The 25,261-nt window shown below is 40.4% G+C and overlaps 1 protein-coding gene across 1 annotated transcript; it reads left to right on the top strand.

Moving 5' to 3' along the window:
* The first annotated feature begins 383 nt into the window (after nucleotides 1-383).
* MS4A3 (membrane spanning 4-domains A3) lies at nucleotides 384-11,893 on the top strand. Its single transcript, XM_036762211.1, has 6 exons — nucleotides 384-539; nucleotides 2,155-2,292; nucleotides 4,085-4,141; nucleotides 7,345-7,500; nucleotides 9,429-9,530; nucleotides 11,535-11,893. Exons 1-6 carry the CDS (start codon nucleotides 384-386, stop codon nucleotides 11,649-11,651), a joined length of 726 nt encoding a protein of 241 aa, XP_036618106.1. The 3' UTR covers nucleotides 11,652-11,893.
* Nucleotides 11,894-25,261: the final 13,368 nt, after the last annotated feature.

Below are 25,261 nucleotides of genomic sequence, written 5' to 3'. Positions count from 1 at the left end.
TTAATGCTTATAGTCCATTTATATGTACATATGTATATATATGTAAATATGTATGCATATATACACAAATTCATACACACATATATGAGAGGGAGGGAAGAGGGGGGAGATAGAGCAATTTTCTTACTATTTAAGGAAGTTGTTTACTCATTTCAGTTCATTAGGACAAATAAAACACCTACTCCAGGCTATAGCAATTTTATTACAAAAGAACATTTTAGGATTCAAGTTGAGTTGACTATTGGGTGACTTTCTCTAATGTTCACTCCATTGAGAAGAACTGATTCATTTGGGTGCATAGGATCAGTTGCAATCACTGTCCTAATATTGCAGAGAGAGAGGAATGGAGTGGGAGAGTTTCATACCATTTTGTCTTCTAGCCAATGGCACAGCAGATTGGAAAGAGATCACAGAATGTGACCACCCCAACCGGCAGTACTCGTATCATGCAGCTGGGACAGGATGAGGCAGATAGATCTTCTTATAAGTCTTTGGATGAATCTCTGAAGATGCTCAAAGGAGATTCAAAGGTCCTTGGGGTATGTCAGCCTCTGCTTCCAATGAGAATTAAGAGAGAATAACCAGTTTATACAGATAGGTCTGGAGATGTGGAGTTGACTAGCTTTAACACTCCATCTTAGTGGTTCTGCTCAGTCATAATGGTGTGTGATTTGGGCTGAGCAAATTACAAAAAGGTAGAGTGCTCATGTAACCTGGAGCAAGACTTTCCAATCTGTTTTGTTTCCTGGACTCCTTTGGCAATCTGGAGAAGACCATGTTCCCCTGCTCAGAATAATGTTTTTGAAAGCATAAAATAAAATTCGTAGGATTAAAAAGGAAAGCAATCAAAAATAAAAAAGGAAAAAATAAACAAATTTCCAGACTCTAGGTTAAGAATCCCTGGCCTTATGGAAAGAATCCATAAAAGTATGGTATATTGAAAAACTTTAGTATCAGAAGACCCGGGTTTGAATCCAGATTCTTTTACTTACTATCTATATACCTTGGGCAAGTAATTTCACTTCTCTGGGCTTTTGTCTCCTCATCTACAAAATGAGGGCTTGGGCTCGATGATTTAAAAAGTCCTTTCAAATTTTAAATCAGTGTCCCTGTTATTCTAAACACTTAGGGAGATGTTTTCAAATGTCTTGCTCATTTTGCTCTTAACATTAATTCCAGAAAACAGGTTCAGAGCTCATTATTACATGCTAGTGTATCTATACCTTCAATTGAAGGATAGGGGGAAGGATGCCATTTCTCTAATTTCTGAGGGCCTAAACTAGGGATTCCTAAGTCTTAAAGGAATTTTTATAACCATTTCAATATAATTTACTTCTTTTATAACCTTATGGACTTTATGCACTTAAAAACACAAGGGCTTCATAAGGCTTCACTAGAATGGCAAAGGGGTCCATGACTCTGCAAAGTTAAGAAGCCCATGTCTAAATCTAATCTATGATTGGAAAAGAAGCTGGATTCAGATTTAGGGGAACTGGCTTTGAATCCTGCATCTCCCACCTCAAGCAAGTCACTTCTTCCACCTAGATCTCTCTTTCTTCTCTGTAAAATGACATAATTGGACCAGATGATTTCCAAGGTCTCTCCAAGCTCTAGGTTTTATAAGCCTTTTCCTTTACTTTAGACCCTTCACTTCACACCCCAGAATGGTATTTGGACTTATTCAGGGATGAGGAAACTGTGGCCTCAAGGCCACGTGTGGCCCTCTAGGTCCTCCAGTGCAGCCTTTCAACTGAATTTAAATCTCACAGAACAGATCTCCTTAATAAAAGGGTTTGTTCTGTGAAACTTGGACTCAGTCAAAAGACTGCACCCAAAGACCTAGAATGCCACATGTGGCCTTGAGGCCACAGGTTCCCCACCCCCGTAAACCTCTTCTATTCCAGATATCCTCCCTTTCTGGACTGATTTGAGAGTCAGGGATGAGGTACTCACATGATATCAGGAATTATAGTTTTATCTCCAAATAGGTGGTTGTGGTCAGGTTAATTTTCTTGTAGAGCAAGGAGCAGGATGGAGAGGAAGGGGAAATCTTGTGTAATTGAACTGTGGTTCCTTAATTCTGACCATCCTCTTCTAGAGTTAAAAAACAAAAACTAAATCAGCCTCTTTATTTTGTCTTTCTTTTCCTTACAGGCTCTCCAGATCCTGAATGGGAGTATGATCTTTGCCTTAGGGATGTTTTTAGGCTTATTGCAACATGCTTCTAATTTCCCCAGAAATGTCTTTTTTATGACTGTCTACACAGGCTACCCTTTCTGGGGAGCTGCATCTGTGAGTACTCTCAACTATTAACATTTTGGATTTCTTTTTTCTCTTCTCATGTTGACTTTCCCTCTAACAGAATTTAAGTTCTTTGAAGATAGGCATTGTAACACGTAAGTCTGTATCACCAGTCCATAGCACAATGCTTGGCATGGAGTGAATACTTGTTAAATCAATACACACTAATTTCACAGTTGTAATTTTATGGTTCATAAAACACTCAGTTCCATGAGAGAAGACTACTGAACATTGCTGTACCCTCTCACAATTTGGGAGTCAACACCTTTGGTAACGCTTGTCTACATACTACAGAGATTTTACGAAAAAAGGATGTATGGGTTCTGTGGTCACTGAACAAGGGTGAGAACCTCAAAAAGTGCTGAGAAAGGCAGAATAATTTACAAGTAATATAACGCAAAGAGCTCTGGGACCAGAATCAAGAGTCTTTGAGCCTGAGTCATATTTTGTCACTGATTCCTTATGTCATTACAACAACAAAGATAGTGACAACAGCAATAGCTACCAAGTTCCAAAGTTGTTATGAGGATAAAATGAAGTAATACTTGTAAAGTACCTTGCAAAACTTACAGCATATATGTGTGTCTATATGTATGTATATATGTATATATATGTACCCACATTCACATACAAACATAATATATAGTGATAATACATAGAATTTGTTAATAATATTAATAATTGTAGCTAATTATTTTATATAGTGCTTTAAGGTATTGCTTTTTGGTTTTAGGAGGTAGATCTTTTATTATTATTCCCCTTTCACAGATAAGGAAACTGAAGCTGAGAGAGGTTAAATGATTTGCCTAGGATCATACAGATAGTAAATGAGGCTGGGTTTGAACTCAGATCTTCCCAACTCCAGGTACAACAATCCTATTTACTATACCACCTAGCTTGTTTTAAGCCAGTGATTTCCCATTTCTGGGCCTCCATTTCTCCCTTTTGTAAAACCAGGGCAGACCTGATACCCTATGCAACTCCTCCTATCTCTGATATTATGTTAGTCTAGGTTGTGCCTGACCTGTGGTAGAGCCATCCAAGTTTATACTGGTCTGATCAGCCAAACTCAGACACACCGTACCCTGACCCCAACCTAGTAATGTTTTTGGTCCTCTTCGAGAATGAAGGACAACAACCAAGTCCAGGAAAAATAAAATAAAATGCATCCTGATGGATCCATTTTTAACATAAAGGGAGATGGACTGGTCTTAGACTAAGAATATGGGGAACAGCCTGAGGGTTGCATCAGTATCTATGAAATATCAAAAGAACCTCAGGGAGACCTCTGATCTTTTAGGCACATTCCCTGTGGAGGACTTAGGGAAAGAAATGGAAAAAATCCCAATGGATAAAAACTGAAGGATGGGTAGTAATCTATGAGAGTTAGGAGAATGATCCCTGATGGTAACAATGAGAATAAGTATAAAAATTGGGCTTCAAAGTTGTGAATCATTGACAAACATCTACCTGAACCTTGCAACTACCCTGTGAGTTATGTGCTCTCATTATTTCCATTTTGTAGATAGACAAACTTGAGTTTTAGGGAGTTTAAATGGCTTTCTCAGCTTTATACTACCTGTAATTGTCAGGAGCAGGATTCAAACCCAGGTCTTCTTTCTTACCATCACAAGTGAATTTAGGGATGTGGGAGGAAGGGAGGAATGCCTAGGCCAGCATCTTTGCCTACTAGCTGAATACTTGGTAACCTACATTGGGAAGAATGGGGGCAATACAGCTGAAGTTTAACATTTCTTTATGATGTTTCTTTTTTTATAATCAGTTCATCATTTCAGGATCCCTTTCCATTGCAGCTAAAGGAAAACCCACAAGGAATTTGGTAAGTGATAACATTCCTGTTTTTTCTCTAAGGACACAGAAAAGGGTCTAATCTTTTTTCTTTTTAAGAGAAGATATATCACTCAACAAACTTTCATTTGGTGCAGCTCTGGGGCATGGTGACTCTTGCCTTTAAGTCCCTTTTACTGAGTTGGCTGAGATTGGCAGATGACTAGAGTTCATGAAATTTAAGGTGCAGTAGGTGTAAAGCTGATTGGATGTCTACACTAGTCTGCCACCAATATGGTTTGCCCTGGAAACAGGGGGCTACAAGGCTTCCACCGGGCCAGTTTGGAAATATTTGTCAAGGCCACTTTAGTCAGTCAGCAAATATTTAATAAGTGCTTACTATGTGTCAATCACTTTGTTAAGCAATGGAGACACAAAAAAGATCTCTTTCCTTAAAGCGTTTCCAATTTAGGAGACAACAAGCATCTGAAAATGTACAAACAAACCATATACAGGATAAATAGAAAATAATCAACAGAGGGAAGGCACTGGAATTAAGAGTGGTTGGGAAAGGCTTCCTCTAGAAGATAGGATTTTGGTTTCTACTTAAAGGAAGTCAAGGAAGCCAATAGGTGGCGACAAGCAGGGAGATCATTGCAGCCATGGGAGACAGAAAGCATTTCCAGAGCTGGGAGATAGAGTGTCTTGTTTACGAAACAGCAAGGGGACCAATGTCACTGGATTGAAGAGTATATGAGAGGAAATGAGTTGTGAGAAGGGGCTAGGTTACAGAAGTCTGAACACCAAATAGAAGATTTTGTATTTGATATGTAGCATTTGAGTTTTAATAAAAAGGGAAAATGAAGCAAATCTCCATGCAAGATAACCTTTATGAAGAGGGGCATGCTACCAACAAATGGGTCAATGGATTGCCTTCATCATGCCAAAGACCCCAAGCAAAAAGGTGGTACCCCTTTTATAGGTTTTGGGGCATACAAAACAAAGAATAGAGTAGGATAGATAACATCATGGGGTGGAGACAACATGATTGATTACAAAACTGACACACAGGGAACAACATCATTGTTTGGAAGTTTGGTAATGGGGACTGGAAACAACCCCACCCCCCTTTCTTCTCTCATGAGACTAATAAGCACTCTTTGTTTGAGTCCAGGTGCCAGATAGTGGCCCAGACTTTTGGACAGCAAACCAGATATCCTTGGAGGATAGCTTGGTAGAGTAAAGATATCAGGCCTGACTCCCTTTGTGTTCATGCATATTCCCCAAGGTTTGCAAAGTTCCTTGGGGCAAGAATAGGTTGGTGATTGGCAGGAGAGCTGGATTTCTAAAATTAACCCAATACAGGCCAGCTGAATTCTGAACTAAGGTCAGAGTCAAAGAACCATGACTTAGTTACGGGACAAGAACAATTATAGGACAAAATCAATTAATTATAAATAGGATCAATAAGAATATGATACAGAATTGATCTTAAGCTTTTCAGATCTTTGCTACAATAGGGAGCCACTGGTGTTTATTGAATGGAGACTCAGTGACCTGAACAGTCCTGCTCTTTAAGAAAACCACTTTGGTGGCTGAATGAAAGATAGATTGGAGTGGAAAGAGACATGAGTCAGGCAGAACCACCAGAAGGCTATTTCAATAGGCCAGGCATGGTGTGATGAGGCCTTGTGCCAGAGTGATGGCCTTGTCAGAGAGAGGGGATTCGTCCTTCAGAGATGTTGTAAAGGTGAAAGCAAAGGCCTTGGCAACAGATAGATAAGGGAGGGTGAGAGATAGTGAGGAGTAGAGGATGACATCTAGTTTGTAAACCTGAGAGGCGCCATGACTCTTTTTCATTTATCCAGGGCTTGGGTGGGTCTGGAAAGTATGGAAAGTTTGTTAGAAGATGACTTAAGAGAATGGATAAAGCAAACTTGCAAACTCTTACCCTGGGAGGAGATGATATTAGCAAGGATGCATGATGGGAATTTCTTAGACTTCAGCCCTAGTGTCACCATCAGCTCACATCAAATGAAGAAGAAAGGTATTGTGGGTAGTGATCTGGGCCTGGACCTGTGGAAACCTGGTATCATGTCTTGACTCTGATGCATACTAGCTATGTAACCATGGGAAAACTTCTCACCTTCCAAGTCAATTTTCTAAGACTAAGTTACAGAAAAGTTGTCAATTGCAGCAATGAAGAGAGTTTCACAGAGGGAGATTACCACATTTGTGAAGTCATAGACCCAGACCCATTCCCCCAAATAATTCAACTAGTTATGACTTTGCCATTGTGTGTCTTCAATTATTCCACCGATACAGATTATTGACCAGTTTCATGACTTGTCTACAAAAAGCAGTTAGTGTAATCACTAGTGTAATTAAATGTAAACGTAATCACTAGTGTAATTAAATGGTGACACCTCACACACTTATCAACTGCCTCCCATATAGAAAACAATCTTCCACATGCCGTAGATACGTAATATTTAGAGAAGACACAGACATTGTTCTGGTGAAGTTTGCAGTTTAATAGGGAGATGAAAACAAACACAGTGAACTAATTTAAAATGTTGCCTAAATGCACCAAGGAGGTACAGTACAAAGTAATATGGAAGGTTACAGGGGAAACGTCTACTCTTCTCCCCATCTATCTCATACTTGTCTACAAGTCAGAGATTCAATCCATAAATATCCCTTTGCATTGGTCATACATCCAGGCATTTTGTTGTTGTTCAGTCATTTCAGTCATGTCTGACTCTTTGTGACCTCATTTGGGGTTTTCTTGGTCAATATACTAGAGTGGTTTGCCATTTCCTTCTCCAGCTCATTTTACAGAGGAGGAAACTGAGGCAAACTGGGCTAGGTGACTTGCCCAGGGTCACAGAGCTGGTAAGTGTCTGATGCCAAATTTGAACTCAGGGAGATAAGTCTCCCTGACTCCAGGTCCAGTACTTTATCCACTGAAATGTCACCTAGCTGCCCCTATGCAGGCATGACAAATAAATAAATTTGGAGTTAGAAGAACTAGTTCAAATCCCAGTTTCACTACTTATTGTGTGATTTCAGACTTTCACTTTCCCTTCTTAGTCTGTTTGTTCATTGGTGAGATGAGAGAATTAAGACTAGGTCACCCTAAAGGTAGCTCTAATTCTGTAAAAATTATTGTCAGATGCAGTTCTTCATTGTCTGGAAAAATGTAGGGTTTGTTCTGTGCCCATACATACCTCATGTTCTTATGATCACTTTTAGGTGCAAAGCAGTTTTGGGATGAATATTGCCAGTGCGACAATCTCTTTCATTGGGGTCCTTTTTCTCTTGATCAATTTTGTGCTAAATAGTTATGAAATCAGAAGCTGCTCATTGGCATCTCCTAACGTGTGCACTGTTACAAGTTCCACATCAACTGTAAGTCTTTTGTTAGTGCATATTCTGTGGGGACTACAGTGATTGTGTGATGCTGAGCTGTAGGTGTAGCCAGAGAGATTGGAGTGCTCAATTGTTGGCTGGGACCAGAAGAGCTGGAGTTAAAGATGGGAATGCATGAAGGTTGGAGGGGGTAGAGTCAGTAAATGGGGCAATGCAGATCCAAAGAGTGCATGAAAACCCAGAAGCTAAGAGGTAATAAATGATTAAGGCTGGTCAAATATTCAGAAGTCTGGATGTCTGAAAGAGCTAGAGGGAGAGACAGGAAAACTGATCCAAGCACGATAATTAGTCTGAATATCAGTCATAATGATACAAAAGACAAAGAGACTTTCACTAGCTGATAACCAATGCTGCTACCACCCTTTAATGTTTGCAAATGTTTTGCATACATTATCTGTGGGGGGTCCCCGACCAGCAAGGACCCCAATCTCAGGATGCAATGATGAGGTGGGAGTCAGAGAGGACACAACTCTGATTTATTGGGAGACATTATCCAGTTTTATAGGGTTTTGCACTACATGAGCAGAAGCAGGTGTTCAAGGGGTAAGGGGATGACAGAATGGGAAGATCAATATCAGGTGGGAAGAATCTGGATTGTTGCAAACTATGGTTTCTACAAGCGTATGGAAAAAATTAGGGCTGTAGCAAGATAGTTTCTATGGGAGTATGGGAACAAAGGGGGATGCTGTCCTACAGTATCTACGGAGGCATGGGAAGGCTCGGGCATGTAGCAAGCTGGTATCAGAGCTGTATGAGCTATGTGAGGCACGGGGCAGGATGCCCTTGTAAAGTATCAAAGATGTTCCAGTAAGTAAAGTATCAAAGCATTGTTGTGTTAGGCACTGGTTCAAGAGCATTAGGTAGTGGCCAGCTGGGTTCCTCCTTCTGGGCTTGTGAGTTCCTTGTGGATGGACTCTGCCTGCATGTGTAGGAAGACTACAGGGGGCTGTTAAAGGTGGAGGCCCTCCCTCCGGGCGCCTGCTGTTCCAGCTCCTACTAAGCCTGTCTGGTTTTACCCAGGATACAGGCCAAGCGCTAGGGTCCTGACAGCCCCGGGGTCAGCACCAACCCCTTACAATTATCCTATTTGAGGATCCTGTGAACTGGGTAATGTGATTGTCTGGACTGGACCTGTAATATTTGTTGGTAGAGAGAAGTCCTACTGAGGAAACTAACGATACCTCCTCAGTATTATAACTGCTATGCCATTTTCTAGAGGAGGGAACATGTTTAGGAAGGTGAAATAATTTGCTTAGAAATCACATAGATGGTAGGTGGCAATGGTGGGATTTTAATCCTGATCTCTGTTAATTTCAAGTCCACCATTCTTTCAATTACCATTTATTAAACCCCTACTATTTACAAGGTAGTATGGCTGAATGGATAGAAAGCTATTCTTGGAGTTAGGAATACCTAGGTTCAAGACCTACTTTCTTTTCTGTGATCCTGAGCATGCTGCTTAATCTCTCATGCAACTCTCTTCTAAGAATATAAATAGACTACTATTAGTGTCCTATATTAGTTCCTATACTACTAAAATCACAGATTTGGTCCTCACTCCTGCCTTACCAAAAAAAAAGAAAGAAAAAACCACAAGGTACAAGGAATGCAAAGAGAAAAAAACCTGAGAGTCTCCTCCCTAGGAGTTGATATTCTTTTTCACCTTTGCATCTGAGGTGACCCTGTCTTAATAAGAAGCTTCTAATTGATCTTTGCAATAATTGTCAGAGTATGACTGTCCTGTCCTGGTCAGGCCAGGACTTAGGTCCCAGGCTAGGATAGTCCATCAGTTTTCAGCCTTTAACTGATCTAAAACTAGGTGAGGATGGACAGGTGCTGAAATTAGGATTAGAAAACCATCCTTTATGATTTGCTGGTTGATCTGATTTTCATACTGATTTCCACAGGGACTCCTGTCTTTGATACTGATCCTCACTGTACTAGAATTCTGCATTACCATCTCTTTCACGATCTTGGGATGTAAAGCAAACTGTTGTGAACCTAATGAGGTGAGTACGTGTTGTGGGCCACATATGGGTCTCATATTTGACATCTCTGATCAACACTCCATGCCTCTGCTTTACCTCTTTTCAATTTCTTTTGAGCACTCTGTACTCTGGTTTCTAATCTCATTCAATGGAAACTACTCTCTCCAAATTTAGCAATGCCTTTTTATTTTTATTAAACTATCTTTCTGGACCTCTCTGTAGCTTTTGACATTGGTAGACACTTCCTGCTGGATGTTTCTTCTTTTTTGGTTTTCATTAAAATTCTCCCCCTTTGTTCTCCTCCCCTTGTCTGACCATTTCTTTTTAGTCTACTGTGTTAAATCTTCATCCATGCCATGCCCACTAATCCCAGGTGTACCCCAGTGTTTTCCTGCTAAATATTTAACAAGTGGTTCTCTAAAAATGTCTACTTTACACAGTTTGAAATTTAATCATTATTATTATTTTCTCATTCACTTAAGTACAGACAATCAGCAAAATAATACATCAAGTCCTCATTTGTAGTGCTTGCAGATTTTTGAGGTGTAAGTGCTTACACTAAAATTTTAACAATGGGCTCTAGAGAGCAGACTCCAGTCCCCTCACAACTCTTTCCTGCGGTTTCTAATATTTCTGTTTTCACTCTTAATTGTTGAGCTTATCAGCCCCATGGGTTCAATTTCTCCATGAAGATTTTATAAATCAAGCTCTGTTTTCTCTCATGAGCCTTAGTCCCTCAATGACAATTACCTATCAGATATTTTGAAATAGAGTTGGCTTCTCAAACCAAACATCCTCAAAACATCCCTCTTCTAACCTTTTCTAGAACTGTTAAAGTTGCCATCATCCTCCCAAACATCAAATGTCACAATCTTAGGGTTGTCCTCAGCTCCACATTCTCAAACATTTAGTATATACAATTAGCTGCTCAGTCTTCATATTTTACCTCCACAGCCATCGCACACACACACACACACACACACACACACACGCACACACGCATGCACACACACGAAATGTGGTGTAGACACACATATAGTGGCATATAATATATATATGTATATATATACTTTTGTATATATAACGTGATATATGTAATGTATATATGTATATCTAGATCTATGTATAGATAGAGGTATATCTATAGATGTAGATTCTCTCTCTCCATATAAGTGTGTGTGTGTGTGTGTGTGTGTGTGTATGTATACATATATATATATATATATATATATATATATACATCCCCTTCTTTCTACTTATACAACCACCTTTTATTGTTGTTCCTCATCACTTCTCATCTGGACTATTATTCTACTAGCCTCTAATTAGTCTCCCTGCCTCATCTCTCTACTCCAATCTATCTTCTAATCAACTACCAAAGTAATGGTCTGACCATAGTAAAACACTCCCACCCCATTCAATAAACTCTGATAGCTCTCTATTACCTGTAGAATCAAATATAAGCTCCTTTTGTACATTTGAGGATCTTCACAACATGGTCTCCTTTCACCTTTCCAGTCTTTTTATACTTTTGTCTTCTCCACTCGCACTGGATATAGCCATTCTGCCCTACTTGGTTTCCTGCACTCATGTTCTATCTCTTGTCTCTGGGCCTTTGTACTGGCTGTTTTTCCATGCCCAGAATGATCTCCCTCCTTACTTCTGCTTCTTAGAATCCATAGTGTTAAGGTTCCGTTTTGGTGCTGCTTTCTGTAGGAGGCCTTCCAGCCTGAAGTCTCTTATAGCCTTTTCTAAGGTTGCTTTCCATCTCCTTGCCATATACCTTCTATGTTCCTATTTGGTAAGCATGTTCTTTCCCCATTTGAATGAAGTTGCTTGACTTTTATTTTTGGTTATAGTTGTATGCCCAGATTGTTCAGTGCCTAGCCTCTGATAACTGCTTCACAAATGATTTTTGATTAGTGTTAAAAGATGGTGATGATGAGATGGAGGGAGGAGATGGAAGGTGATCTTTAAGGACAATGAACAATTTTCTTTTCTTTTTTGTTTGGCTTCACATTACAGGTGGTTTTATCTCTTCCTGATTCTTCCGTGGTGGCTGGGATACCCCCTGTTGAACAGCATTCTGAAGGCATGGAAACCTCAGTCCCAATGAATGATACTGAGATATTAAGCACATAGTCCTAGTGATATCTCCAGAAATACTCTTTTAGAACTATCAGTTGAACAAATCTTTATCCAACAGAACTCTGCTGAATAGTGTGGCCTCAGTTTTTCCCTTTCAACATAATGTGACTTCTGGGTTCCTTGCAGGCCCCCTCTGTGTGTTTTCCAAACACTTTTCCCTCACCCACTACACAGAGTTTTGGCTTCATTGAGATTCTGCCTACTATTATGGAAGATCCCACTGATGAATATTCATTCCCTCTAGCTATTTAGGATGAAGAGAGGAAAGTCTTAGAGACCAATAAATATGCTGGAAATACATCATATAGAGATGTCAGAGACATATTCAGATCAAGACAGGGGAACTTTGGAGACTGGCAATTAAAAAAATCTGGACTGCTCATGCTATCATCATGGACATATTTTCCTCAACTGAAACTATAAGAGAGATAGAAATATACAAGGCCATTAATTCCTGAGCATTGGTGAGAAGAATTCAGAGTCCCCTCCACAGTCATACAAGCCTCCCTTATACCCCAAATTACACACCCTATGACCTAGAATTAGCTGTTTGGGTTGAAACACCTAGACTTTTTTCCTATTACTTCCAATAAATCATGCAATCCTTGCGTTAAATGTACAGAATATTTTCTTTCTCTGAGTCACTTTGACCAATACAAGTGGTCATCCTTGAGATACATGTTGGGGGGAAGAGGGATGCAATGAAATTATTTCCATTATTGTTCTTCCATTTAGAAATTTCCAAAGCCAGCTATAGTACTGGACTCTGCACTGAGCATTTATTAGATAAATGTGAGATGGCATAAATGACTCTCTATTGCTCAATCAACTATATTTGATGGATCCTTACTATGATGACCATTCGGGGACAAGTGACTGAATAGCTCTCCTTTCCAGAGAGCAAACTATAAAAGTTCTCAATTCAAATTCCTTGTGAGGGGTAAGAGAGTCTCCTTCTATGCTGGAGCCTGAGGAGAGAAAGCAAGCCTCAAAGAAAAGATTGGCATCAACACTCAAAGAAAGTCTTAGTGGTGGTCTCCCTTCCATTTCAGGAAGCTGGGTCCAGCTCTCCTGAAGATCTTGTGCCCATGGAAAAGGGAACTGAATGGAAGGGACATGATGCCAGTTGAGCTACTTTCACCTTTCAAGACTATTAGGGCCACTCCCTAACTGTTGTCACTTTTGAGAACTTTAAAGAACCGGACCAGTCCAGTCATAGTTTTAGTAGACTGCAAGCTTAGTGAACAAACAAACAAATAAATAAATTAACAGTATTCATGGCAACCAATTGTTTTAAAAAATTGGTATAGGATATAGACTTGTGATTTCATTGGTATAGGAAACCACATGGGCAAGGGAACTCCTTCTAACAATCCAGATCTGTGCCTTCTCTGCAACTTACAGTCTTTGCAGATTGCGCTGACTAGCACTGGGAGGCTATCTGGCTTGTCAATATGTATTAGAGTCTGGACTTGAACCCAAGGCTGCCTGGCTCTGAGGCTCACTCTCTATCCACTGTGCCACACTTCCTCTCATTTTAACCTGAATTAGTGATAGGTTGGTCTCATAGAATTCCAATGGAAATATCATCCAGTCTGTCTCTCAACAAGAATCCCCTCTACACCATCCCCAACAAGTGGACTACAGCTTCCAAAGATTACATTGTGGGGAACAAGAAGTTGTTAAAATTTTGTTGGAATGGAGAGCATAGGAAGGAGAGTAATGTTAAGTAAAAATGAAAATAGAGATTGGAATCACATTATGAAAGGTCTTAACAACCAAATAGTTGAATTTGTCCTCAAATCAATGAAGCTGCTTCTTCTTCTTCTTCTTCTTCTTCTTCTTCTTCTTCTTCTTCTTCTTCTTCTTCTTCTTCTTCTTCTTCTTCTTCTTCTTCTTCTTCTTCTTCTTCCTCTTCTTCCTCTTCTTCCTCTTCTTCTTCCTCTTCTTCTCCTTCTCCTTCTCCTTCTCCTCCTCCTCCTCCTCCTCCTCCTTCTCCTTCAAAGCACCACACTATCTTCTTGAAAATTTTGTCATGCATGCCAATGTATGGAGTTTGGACAGCGACCTTTCCTGACCTTTCACCTGTCAAAGTACACAAGTTCCTAGTTTTCTGTCTACAGGGGAGAGAGAGAGAGAGAGAGAGTACTCTATGGTGCCCTTTCTCTTCACCCTGATGATTACAGAAGTTATTAACTTCTTATTTGAATTCCCTGGCAGGCAGGAAATAGAACAAGGGTGAGTCATTGGTTAGTTTTATCAAAGAGCTTTTTCTCTACCTTGAGATATGTGGACAGGAAACAATCACAGAATAATTGTGCATAGCCTGAAATAAGAACCTTCATTTTGCATACCTTATTGTTGTTCGGTCGTTTCAGTCATGTCTGATTCTTTACGACCCCATTTGGGGTTTTCTTGACAAAGATACTAGGATGGTTTGCCATTTGCTTCTCCAGCTCATTTTACAGATGATGAAACTGAGGCAAGCAGGGAAAAATGACTTGCCTAGGGTCACACAGCTAGTAAGTGTCTGAGGTCAGATTTGAACCCAAATCTTTCTGACTCCAGGCCTGGCACTCTATCTACTGCACCAACTAGCTGCTTATGCATGCCTAGGAAAGCAGGCTAACCAAATAGTTCATAACTAGACCCTCGTCATCCAGTCTCCTGTGCCAATAAGATCACCAAGTGTATACCTCTCTATCATTATCCCAAGGATACCATGATGGACTTTCTGGGGAGAAAATTGCAAATGAACCAGTGATAGGATATCTCAAGATATAGCAAGGATTCAAAACTGAAATTCTGCTTCTCTGAAGCTAAGAGTTTTCAGTATCTGGATAATAACATACACTTAGGCTTATCAGCTAATAATGATAGGGGACTAAAATGTTGTTCCACTAAAATATAGTGGAACTGAAGTACAATGGTTGTCTCCCACAGACTCATAGAACAGAGAGGTGGGAAGAGGCTCAGAGGCCATTTAGTCCAAACTCACAAAGCATAAAAACAAGGCAGCAAGACTGAAGTGTGTAATAATACCTAAGAGGAAGGATAGGGTGGTTGACAGAAAACAACTGGGAGTCAGGAAGATTTGGGTTCAAATCCTGCCTTTAACACCTTGGCACAGTGGATAGAGTGCTGGGTCTGGAGTCAGAAAATGTGAGCTCAAACATTTACTATGCGATCCTAGGCAAGTCATTTAACTACTATTTGTCTTACCTTCCTTATCTGTAAAATGTTTGTGCTCCGTACTATGCCATGCTATGGCTAGGGAAAAATGAGTCTGTTTCCCTTTCCTATTTCTATGTGGGAAGGAAAATCCCCCTTAGGATGAATGGAGAGATGAGCTTCTGTTACCTGAGAGTTAGAGCCTAACCCTGCCCTCCTCTGACCTCCACACCCAGGGCCTGCTGAGATAAACTGAGGGCTCTGAGATATGGGTGGAGCCAGGAGGAGGGGTCTCACCCTTGTTGCCTCCCTAGCAATTCCAGGTCTTTGCCCGGACCTGCTTGACCACATGGCACTTCGGCTCTCTGTCTGGGCTTGCCAGAGCACATGGAACTTCCGGTTCTTTGCCTGGACTGCCTGACCACAGGGAGCTTCAGGTTAGCGAGGGAAGAGAAGGGGAGGAGAGTAAGCGGAACCAGGGTAGCCCTAATGCCTATGTAAACAAAGATATAAAAATGCTGCTTGCTGAAACAATAAACAGAGTCACTCACCACCTTTGGCTCCCGCCCCATTCATTGTCCGCGAGATCAGGCCCTTTGCTAGGCAAAGGCCTGGGTGTGGGTCTGTTATCCCCCCCACAATTTGGTTGTTGAGGCGGAGGACCTCAACAAGTGGCACCCAGATGTGGGACAATTACACGGCTGAGCCACAGCGTGTGTACCCACAATACCCAAGGTGCCTCCTTCCGGGAAGAGGAAGGAGAAGAGCAGGAGGGAAGACTACTCATATGCACAGCCTTGGGCCAGGTTCAAAATTCTCAGCGAGAAAGGCTTCATTTTCTCGTCTTCGCAATAACCCAGTTTCAAAGCTGGTGAGGTAAGGATATCTATCTCCTTATCATGGGGCAGTCTGCATCCTTCACAGACTCTAAGGACTTAGAGACATTTCGTAGAATACTTCACAAGCTTACCAAGAAGCAAGGATGCATGATTCATTTGAGAAAAGTTAGGGGCACCACACCACAGCAGCAGCTGCAGCAAACACTCACACCACTACAGCAGCTACATCAAACACGATATACACTGAAGTTCCTCAAAATAAAAGTTTTACAGACAGATGGGGCTGCTGGAACAGAGCAAGAGGAGGAACTTGCACACTTGGCAGACTTCAAGGACAAGATACCAGAAAAAGGCAACTTAGACTACGATCCGGAGGAAAGAATGAAGTCTCCTTCAGCTCCTCCCCCAACTCCTCAATATAAATTCAATCCGTGCATTTGGGAACATAAAATACATTATATGAGAGTTCTGAAGAAGCTAGTAAGGGAAAATTATCTCCTAAACAACTGGAAGAGACCAACGGGGGATCTGCTCCAGATTATCTTAAAAGCAGGGTCTCCACGACTCCAATAAAGCATGGCACCTGGCCTCTGTTACATCAGAGGGCCAAGCACTTTGTGTATAGGATTCAAAAAATCCCCTCTGTGTCTTTTTGTCTCTGTGTCTCTGTGTCTTTGTTTCTATGTGAGTGTGTAATCTGACACCCTGTAATCTCCCTTATCTCTTTCTCACCTCCTGGGGGAGAGAGAAAAATGTAAACTTTTGGAAAATTGCTGGAAAATAATGCTCTTTCTTTCCCCCTTCATTTTTTCAAATGTGGCCAGTTTGGAGATCTGAAGAGAGAAAAGAAAGAAAGTGGGAACTTTTCCCTTAAATTTAAGTGAAAATGTGTTCTAATTTGGCTTAAGATAAAGTCAGAATTTTTTATACCATTTGGCACTAAGGCAAATTCGGAAAATGCGTGAATCTCTAATAAAGAGACACTCTGAGTCTTCCAGTACAAGGAGAGGGGGCAAGGTACCACTGGATTCTCTTTTTCCAGAGTCCTACTCACCTTTGACTGGCAAGTTCAAAGTTCTCACTTCCAAAAAAGTTTTAAGCTGTTGCTCATTTTAATCCTTAAGCTTTAAGGTGAAAAGTAAGCCAGCTGGGGAAGGGAAAAGCTGGGTGAGTATGTAATTTATTTACTTGAAATGTTTGGGGTAGTTTGGGAAAGAAGGATTGTGATTGGAATGCAGAGGCTGGGAGTTGGGGTGGAATTTGGGAAGGAGAGAGAAACTTGTATAAAGGAATTTAGGTGTGTGTGTGTGTGGGGGGGTAGAAACTGCAGTTGAGTCCACGTGGCTCAGGGTCCAAGAGCTCGGGGCCACCCCTTCCCCCCACTCCACCTTAGGAGCTGAAACTAAAAGAAACTTGTAACCTGTAGTTAGTGATGAAAGGTTTTATTAAATCTCTGGGTATTTACTATAAGAAGGATTTTGATTTGTATAATCCTTAAGCTCTGTCTATGTAAGGTATGACTGTGTTAAAAATATTAAATCTCACTGTTGGTTAAGGAAGCTCCCTGCCTGGAAAATTAACATAGGCGGGCTCTTTCATTTTCTAATGGACTTCCCGGCCCAAGGTAATTTACCTGTGGCTGAGATCTTTATTATGGATAATCCTGAGTTCCTCTTTAACTCACCTTTGTCAGTTCTGCTCAGCAAGTGAAAAGGATCCCCCTCTTCTCATGCTGAGGTAGATAGAAGGGAGGGGAAACTAAAATTGTTTTAGCTTGCTCCTTTTGCTTGAAAGGAAGTGGATCACCTCTTTCAAATTCCTTAGGCTTTTTGTTAATCCAAACCCCTTTTGTAAAAGCGGAAGAATTAGAGTCAGGGATTGGAATGCATAAGATGAAGCTTGGAGAAAGCGGGGTGCAAATAAAGTTTTCTTTCATAAGTTCATTCATGGCCAGGCAAATATTCCTAATAAAGTGTATTTAAGATATTAGTGTATTAATATATGTTATGCATGTATTTATATATTAATGTATTAATATAGAAATACCAGAAGTCACAGTATCAACAGTTCCTATTTGTGATATCTAGAAATTCTGTAATAACAAAGAATTCAGTTGTTATAATACTTTGAAAATATAGGAGTGTGATTTTCAAGCCTTTATCATCTAAAGATGTATTTATGTTAATCTGGAGGTTTATGGACTAATTTGTGAATGAATCCAAATGTTTAAAGGTTATTTTGCTTTAAGAAGGAGACTCATTTCATTTTAGAGCTGTCCAAGTAATTTTCTTCATGAAAGTTTAGTGACCATCCCTGTTTATATCAGGATAAATTTTAAACTGTTTTAAAGAAGGGAAAATACTTTTAAAATGCTCTGTAAACTCTTTTTGTATGATTTTCAGAAGGCCTGCTGAATTTCCACCTGTAAGCTAATTGGTTGCAGTTTTCTGTGAGTTTTCCAAGTTCTGGGTGAGATGATATGATGCTTTTTTATGGCAGGTCTCTGTAATCAGAAATAAGCCAGTAGTGACAAAAGGGAAGCTATCTGCCAGAGTCTGTTACTATTGTGAAAGAAGTTGGTTTTATGGGGAAAATTGGATAAATGCAAATATGTGAAATCTTGTTTTAATCAAATGACTGGTACAAATAGTGTAATTAATTACTGGAACTAAATCAGAGACATCTTCAGTTTAGGAAAAAGAATTTCAATGTAAGTCTCTTTAGGAGAGAGAAGTTGTAGAATATTTCTGTATTAATGGGAAAAGTTAAATGTGGATTTGAATTCATTCCATCGTCTAAAACATAAACATAAAGTTATATGGCTCAATTCTTTCAGATCAGGCATAATTAGAGAAGAATAGGAAAATTGAAGAGAAACTGATGCAAATGTGTTAGAGCAGTAACTTATGATCTTAATGGAAAGATTATATGAACAAGGGAGGAAATGCTAGCAAGCTATTTAGAGCTAGCTTTAAGGATGTTCCTTAGGCAATAGTCACTGATACTTGAATCTTGCCATTCAAAGACTTTGTGGGATTGTTAACTGACTGTTTTTCTGAGTCTCACTCCAGGTGTAAGTATCAAGGAAGGCTGACCCAAGATGCCAGCAGCACTGTGGGAGGGCAAGCATGAGCTGCAGGTATGATTTCTTGGCAGAGTTGAGAGGGCAACTGTTCAGCCTGTGCTGAGGTGGGACCCTTTTGACTTGATGCCTTAATTGAAACTTGGCAGTCTAAGCCTGACTCAATGCAGCTTGCAGTTTGACATGGCCTCTGCCTGGAGTGGACAGGAAGCTGGGGGAAAATATGGTCCCCTTACTCTAAGTCCCTACTCTCTTGGTGGCAAATTTCTATTATCAGAAGGTTTTGTCAGTACAGTGAAAATCCATTTATATTAATTATGGAACATCTTAGATTACTATAGGACTGGGAGCAGTGTCTTTGTATAGGTATAAGTTAGATTTTTCTTGGCAATGGTATGGAGACAATTAGGTCAAGGGCTTGTGAGAATATTATTTTGCTATTTGGTTAATATCAAGCTTGTCTAAAGCTTTGTTACAATTAGTAATGTTAAAAGAAGAATGGCTTGTATATTATCCTGTAAATGCCATCAAAGAAACGTGGCATGACAAAAGTTTATGACATTATATGTACTGTGTTGAAAATTGGTTATTTAATGTATTTATGTATGTAATGGAGTCTCATCCCTCTGATAGGGAAAATTAATGATGAGTAATGTAAAGTATAAGAATTTGTTTTCTGATGTGAATTTCTTAAACAGAACAATTGGTCAAGGTTCCAATTTTGAATTTGTGAAATGATTGGGGTTATAAGGATTAGAAATGGTAACTTAAAATTCTGCTAAGATTACTCTTGTAGGAGAATGGACAGAAAGCTGGTTCCTGCAAGAAGAGAAGAAGAAGAAGCCTCTGTGCTGGACATACCTGGAACAGATACCAAGAACCAGAAGATTTCATTAATGTCCTCTGCCAGACAGCTGCATACGAAAAGAACTTTTGAATCTTAAAGAGACAATTACATTTTTATTTCTTTTTTGAGTCTATGTATCTATATTCACAAAGGGGACTGCCCCCTTTGATTCGTCAATCTTTCCAATGTTTATTTACAAGGGGATAGTTAAAGGAAAAAATTAGGATGTACCTATAGTGGTGAGGTATCTGAAAAAACAAAAAGGGGGAGTCATTGAGTGGAATACTGATTGAGTGGAATATTGAAGTGGCAAAACAATTATTGATTATTGATAGTTTCAAAAATTATTGGTATTTTCAAAACATTTACCCATTTCCTAATGTATTCTTGACTATTTTCCATACAGTACCTTATGTTCTTTGTTTGGTCATAATAAGTTTTTGTCCACCTTGTGTCCTTAGGATAATGAATGTTATGTTTAAGCCTTATTTCATAATCAGAACATTATAGCAGAAATTACCCAGGTGTTGCAATTAGCCACTGAGGAAGGAGGGGCAGCACATGAGACCTTACAACCTGACAGTGTTATAGATGACTTTCTGAGTCATATTAAGACCTTTTTAACCCCCAATTGGCTTACTCATATTTTAGAGACTGTGGCCATTGTGGGGGCCTTGCCTTTTTTGCTATGTTGTTGTACTCCTTTAGTGCTGAGGATGTTTTTTGGGGCCCTGTATACAGACATTGAGTCAGTACCCGTTGACTCTTGGCGAAAAAATAAAAAGGGGGAGTTGTTACGGGCGAGATGGAGCCCAGCCCTGCCGTCCTCAGGTCCTCAGACCTCCACACCCAGGGCCTGCTGAGATAAACTCAGGGCTCTGAGATATGGGTGGAGCCAGGAGGAGGAGTCTCACCTTTGTTGCCTCTCCAGCAATTCCAGGTCTTTGCCCAGATCTGCTTGACGACATGGCACTTCTGGCTCTCTGTCTGGGCTTGCCAGAGCACATGGAACTTCCGGTTCTTTGCCTGGACTGCTTGACCACAGGGAACTTCAGGTTAGCGAGGGAAGAGAAGGGGAGGAGAGTAGGCAGAACCAGGGCGGCCCCAATGCCTATGTAAATAAAGATATAAAAATGCTGCTTGCTGAAGCAATAAACAGAGTCACTTACCACCTTTGGCTCCCGCGCCATTCATTGTCCGCGAGATCAGGCCCTTTGCTAGGCAAAGGCCTGGGTGTGGGTCTGTTATCCCCCCCACTTTTTGGTTGTTGAGGCGGAGGACCTCAACAAGCTTCTTCAGCAGAAAGACTGTATTCCTTTCCCCTGTATTCCCATGGCCGTGGTTTCAGTGAGGCATTTATCAAACCTGGCTGAGAAGAGTAAGTACAGACATAGCAGGGACTTGTTGAGAGGCTGGAGAAATCTGTACAATAGTCCCCTGAAAGCTAAAGATCACACCCACGTTATTCTAAAGTCCCTTTGTTATCTTTAAGATATAGAACAGTTTGGGAATGAATGAGGCTGAGAACATTGTCTTTCAGTCTGATGAGACTGACTTATGTATGATATCATCATTGAGTGTTTGTTTACTGTGGACCATCTTTTCAGGACAATGTGATTTTCCTTTGCAAGACTTTCTATTGGAGGGTCTAGTAGCTGCTTTAAGACCTTCACCTTTTTCATTTACGTGCAACTCCTCCCTTACATATGTTTCCTTTCCCACCTTGATTACTAACACAGATTCAAAATACAGCAGGTGTTTGTGTTAGCATCTACTCATGACCAGAGCTCCGAAAGCCCTACAGAGATGTATCTTTTATCAGCTGACTGGAAGATACAGTTCATAATCAATAACATTTAATTAAAATGGCCACTGGACCCAGATGGCTCCAGAGGAGAAAGTGAGGCTGGTGACTTTGCATAGCCCTCCCTCACTTAAATCCAATTAAATTGCATGTCATGGCATGACCTCCCTGATGTCATGGTCCTCTTTGAGAACAGCAGCAGCAGCTATCAAGATAAATGACAAGAAAGATTTGTTTTATGCAAGTACGGATCCACCCTGCCTCAAATTACCATGCCAACAGTGGTAGAGCAGGATGATCACAGTTAGTGCCAGTTATCAGGGAAGGTCCATGGAGAGGCACCAGTCAGGAAGCACATATAGCCAGGGCACTTGAGTAGAGGTCTAACTTCTCCTTCCAGAATTCCAGAGTCACCAGATACATCACCAGCTGCCATCAGGTGAGCTTCTTTCTCCACTGAGCTGGTCTTCCTCTGCCATTCTCCTCTCTCTACAAGATGCCTGCACTTCAGCATGTTTTCTTGGCTTCTCTAAGTCTTGACTCAGCCGCCCTCTGTTTCTTTCTGCTTATTCTTAATGGTGCCCATTATTAGGGTCTTCTGCTGTTCTCTGCTGCCATCTGTTGGGATGTGACTACTAGGTGTCTGCTGCTGGAAGGATAGGGGTAACAACAGCAACATGATAAGAAGTAAGCAAGGAGAGAGACAGCAGCCTCAAGGAGCAAAGCTAATGTTACTGCCTTCTCAAAAACAATGATTTTTGACAATAAACATGTGAAGATAGAGATCTAATCTTCCTCCCGCATAAGAATGGCATACATTTTCATGTTCAGAAAATTGACTTCACAATTAGAAGATGTTGGAGGTCACAAAGAGTAGTACAGGACTGAAAGAATGACTAAACAATAATTACTTCAGGTAATGAAGATACTGGGCAACTAGGTGGCATAGCAGATAGAGTGCCAGGCCTCAAGTCTTCCTGACTCCAGTTGTGGCACACTCTATCCACTGTACCACCTAGCTGCCAGAATAAGAGAGAAAGAAGTACCCAGATTCTGCCATGTAGGCATGAGTAAGTAAATCGGGATGATTTCATTATTTTAAAAAATCCTTCATCAAATTTCAATAGAGGTGAAGTTGGAAAAGATGGATGGGGAAAAGCAGGGGGAAGACAGCCCCACCTCTGAATTAAAAAATGAAAGGATTTTTAAACTTGGTATTTAGGGAATTGCTGTTGCTTTCTAAAGTTATAGTCTCAGATAGAAATAGTTTGGTGTAGTGGAGAAACAGCCTTCGTATCGGAGGACTGGGGTAAAAGCTCTGCCTCTGACATATACTGGCTGTGGGACCCTGGGCAGATCATTCCTTTCCTTAGCGCCCCTCAGGCAATTCCCTATGACTCTACATTGCTCTGCATGGGTGGAAGCAGTTTAACACAAAGCTTTAGGTTTAATTCATCTTCTTATACCTCACTAGTACAGGATTCATTTCAGTCCCTAAATTAATCATGGTTGTGGAAGGCTGCTGTGTGAATTCAGTTAACTTCTCTAAAATAATGTTTGTTCACGTGTAGAAAATATATTCACATGGGGACCAAGGGTTAGTGGAATCTTTCAAAGAGTCAGTCAGTCAGTCAGTAAACATTTATTAAGCACCTACTATGTGCCAGACATTGTGCTAAGCATTAGGGATACAAATAAAAAGAAAGACAGTTTCTGTCCTCATGGTGCTTATGATCTAATGGGGGAAGAGAATACACAAAAGGAAGTTTAAAGAGAGCTGTGTGGGGGGATAAGGTATCTCATGCAGGGGCATGATGGAAAGTACCCAACAGGCTAAAAGCAACATGGCTGGTGGGAAATAGGAGAAAAATTGGTGCTGAGCATTCTTGTTAAATAAAGGTCTGAATGCTCGTGGTTCTGCTTTCAAGTCACAGGGTTCAATCAGAGGGCTATAGAGTACTGATGAGATGTGAAGATGAGACAGATTTGATTACACAGCATAATGAGATTTCCCAATGATGAGTTTTCAAGGGAAGGAAGTTAAGATGGAGAATTGCAAAGAAATAGAAGGATGGTCTAATGATAGGATCATAGCATGATAGATCTAGATCTGAGTGGATCTCAGAGATCTATTCTGTCATTTTACAGATAAAGAAACTGAGCCTGACAGGGAAAGTGACTTGCCTAAGGTCATGCAAGTAGCACACATCAGAGGAAGAATTGGAAGCCAAGCCTTCTGACTTCAGGATATGCTAAGGAGGCAGAAGCTCTTCCTGATTGAAGGGAGGGTAGCAGTAATAACCATGTAAAGAGATTACTGAAGAATGGATTCTGTTTATTTTGAGATTACCAGCAAGTCCTTATATGACACATCTATGTTCATGTGGTTATTAGGCACAGGATGGAACGCATCATTGCATCAGCAATGAGGAATAGGGATCAATGAATATAACGTATAATTCTCAGACAGAAAGTGGGATACAGGATTTCCAAGTACAGTTAACTCAAAGCCCATTGCTTTAAGCTGGTGCCAGATAGGCTCAATAAAGTTCTCAGCCTGATCCAAGTTTCTTTTACTGTGACCCAAAAGCTCTTGAAAGAGAGAAAAGCTGGGGACCAAAAAAGAAATCGATTTCATTTCACACAGTATAAGGAGGGGTTAGGATAATATTCTCTCACCAGCCATAGCACTTCTGTTGACATTTAATACTTTATGCTTCTAAAGCTTTCACATGTCTAGCCTCTCAATAGCCCTATAAGTTGTGTGAATACCATTACATTTTATGGATTCATTTTGTGGATGAAGAGACCAAATGAGATGCTGTCACCCTACATATCCAATCTGTCATCAGACCCTATTGTTTCTCACTTGATAACATCTCTACTTTATGGAACCTCTCCACTTGGGCAACCACACAACCCTAGTCTAGGTCATCATCATCTTTCTCCTTAACTATCACAATAATCACCTATTGGTTGGTCTCTCTACTTCACATGGATATATATCCAATTCATCTTCTGCTCAGCTGCCAACATCATCTTAATAAAGGGCAAATCTGACCCCAACTCAATAAACTGCATTAGCTCCCTATTACCTACGATATCAAAGATAAAATTATTTGTTAGGTATTTAAAAGTCCTTCACAACTTGGCCCCATCCTAACTTTCTCCTAATATTTTGCTCCCTTCTGAGTACTCTGAGTTCCAGTTACACTGTCCTTGGTATTCCTAAAATGCCAAACTCTTTCTTTTGACTCCTTGATTTTCACTGTCTAGGCCCACACCAAGAATGCTCTCCTTCTCATCTCCACCTGGCTTCTCTGGCTTCCTTCAGGTATTAGCTTGAATTCAACCTTCTGCAGCAAGGTTTTTCTTGCCCTCTGTCCAATGCCCTTAACCCCGCCCCGCCCCCCCAAGCACCTCTACATCTGAGATTACTTTGCATTTACACAGTATTTATCTTGGACGTTTCTAGTTAGTTACATGTTGGCTCCCTCATTTGAATCTAATCCCTTTCAGAACTAGGACAGTGTGTTTAATTTCCTTTGTATCTCCATCCATGAGCACAGTGCTGGGGATATTACTGAACTCTTACTAGTCTGTTGGCTTTTGTCTCTCATATATGCCTATGAATGGTTATATATAATATAGTTCTTAGAAAACCCCCACTGTTACAGCTCTTTAGGGTTTCCTATATAGTCCTTTCCCTTATTCTTCATATCTTTAAATCTTTGTTATGGTTAATAATCATCAAAGTCATAATCAAAATTAAAAAATAAAACAAGAATAGATACTTTTTGCAAAGAAAAAAACAGGAACTATTAGTTACTTCCTATGTTGGAAATGAAACAATTCACCATG

Source organism: Trichosurus vulpecula, chromosome 6 (assembly GCF_011100635.1).
Source record: "Trichosurus vulpecula isolate mTriVul1 chromosome 6, mTriVul1.pri, whole genome shotgun sequence".
Lineage (NCBI taxonomy): Eukaryota > Metazoa > Chordata > Mammalia > Diprotodontia > Phalangeridae > Trichosurus > Trichosurus vulpecula.
Note: the sequence above shows the minus strand (reverse complement) of the source record. Positions and strands in the feature narration are given on the sequence as shown.

Bases quoted from the DNA above. Each gene is read 5' to 3' on its own strand.
- MS4A3 (XM_036762211.1), top strand. From the start codon at position 384: ATGGCACAGCAGATTGGAAAGAGATCACAGAATGTGACCACCCCAACC. The intron at 540-2,154 runs GTATGTCAGCCT...TTTTCCTTACAG, and splicing joins GAGATTCAAAGGTCCTTGGG to GCTCTCCAGATCCTGAATGG. The intron at 7,501-9,428 runs GTAAGTCTTTTG...TGATTTCCACAG, and splicing joins TTACAAGTTCCACATCAACT to GGACTCCTGTCTTTGATACT.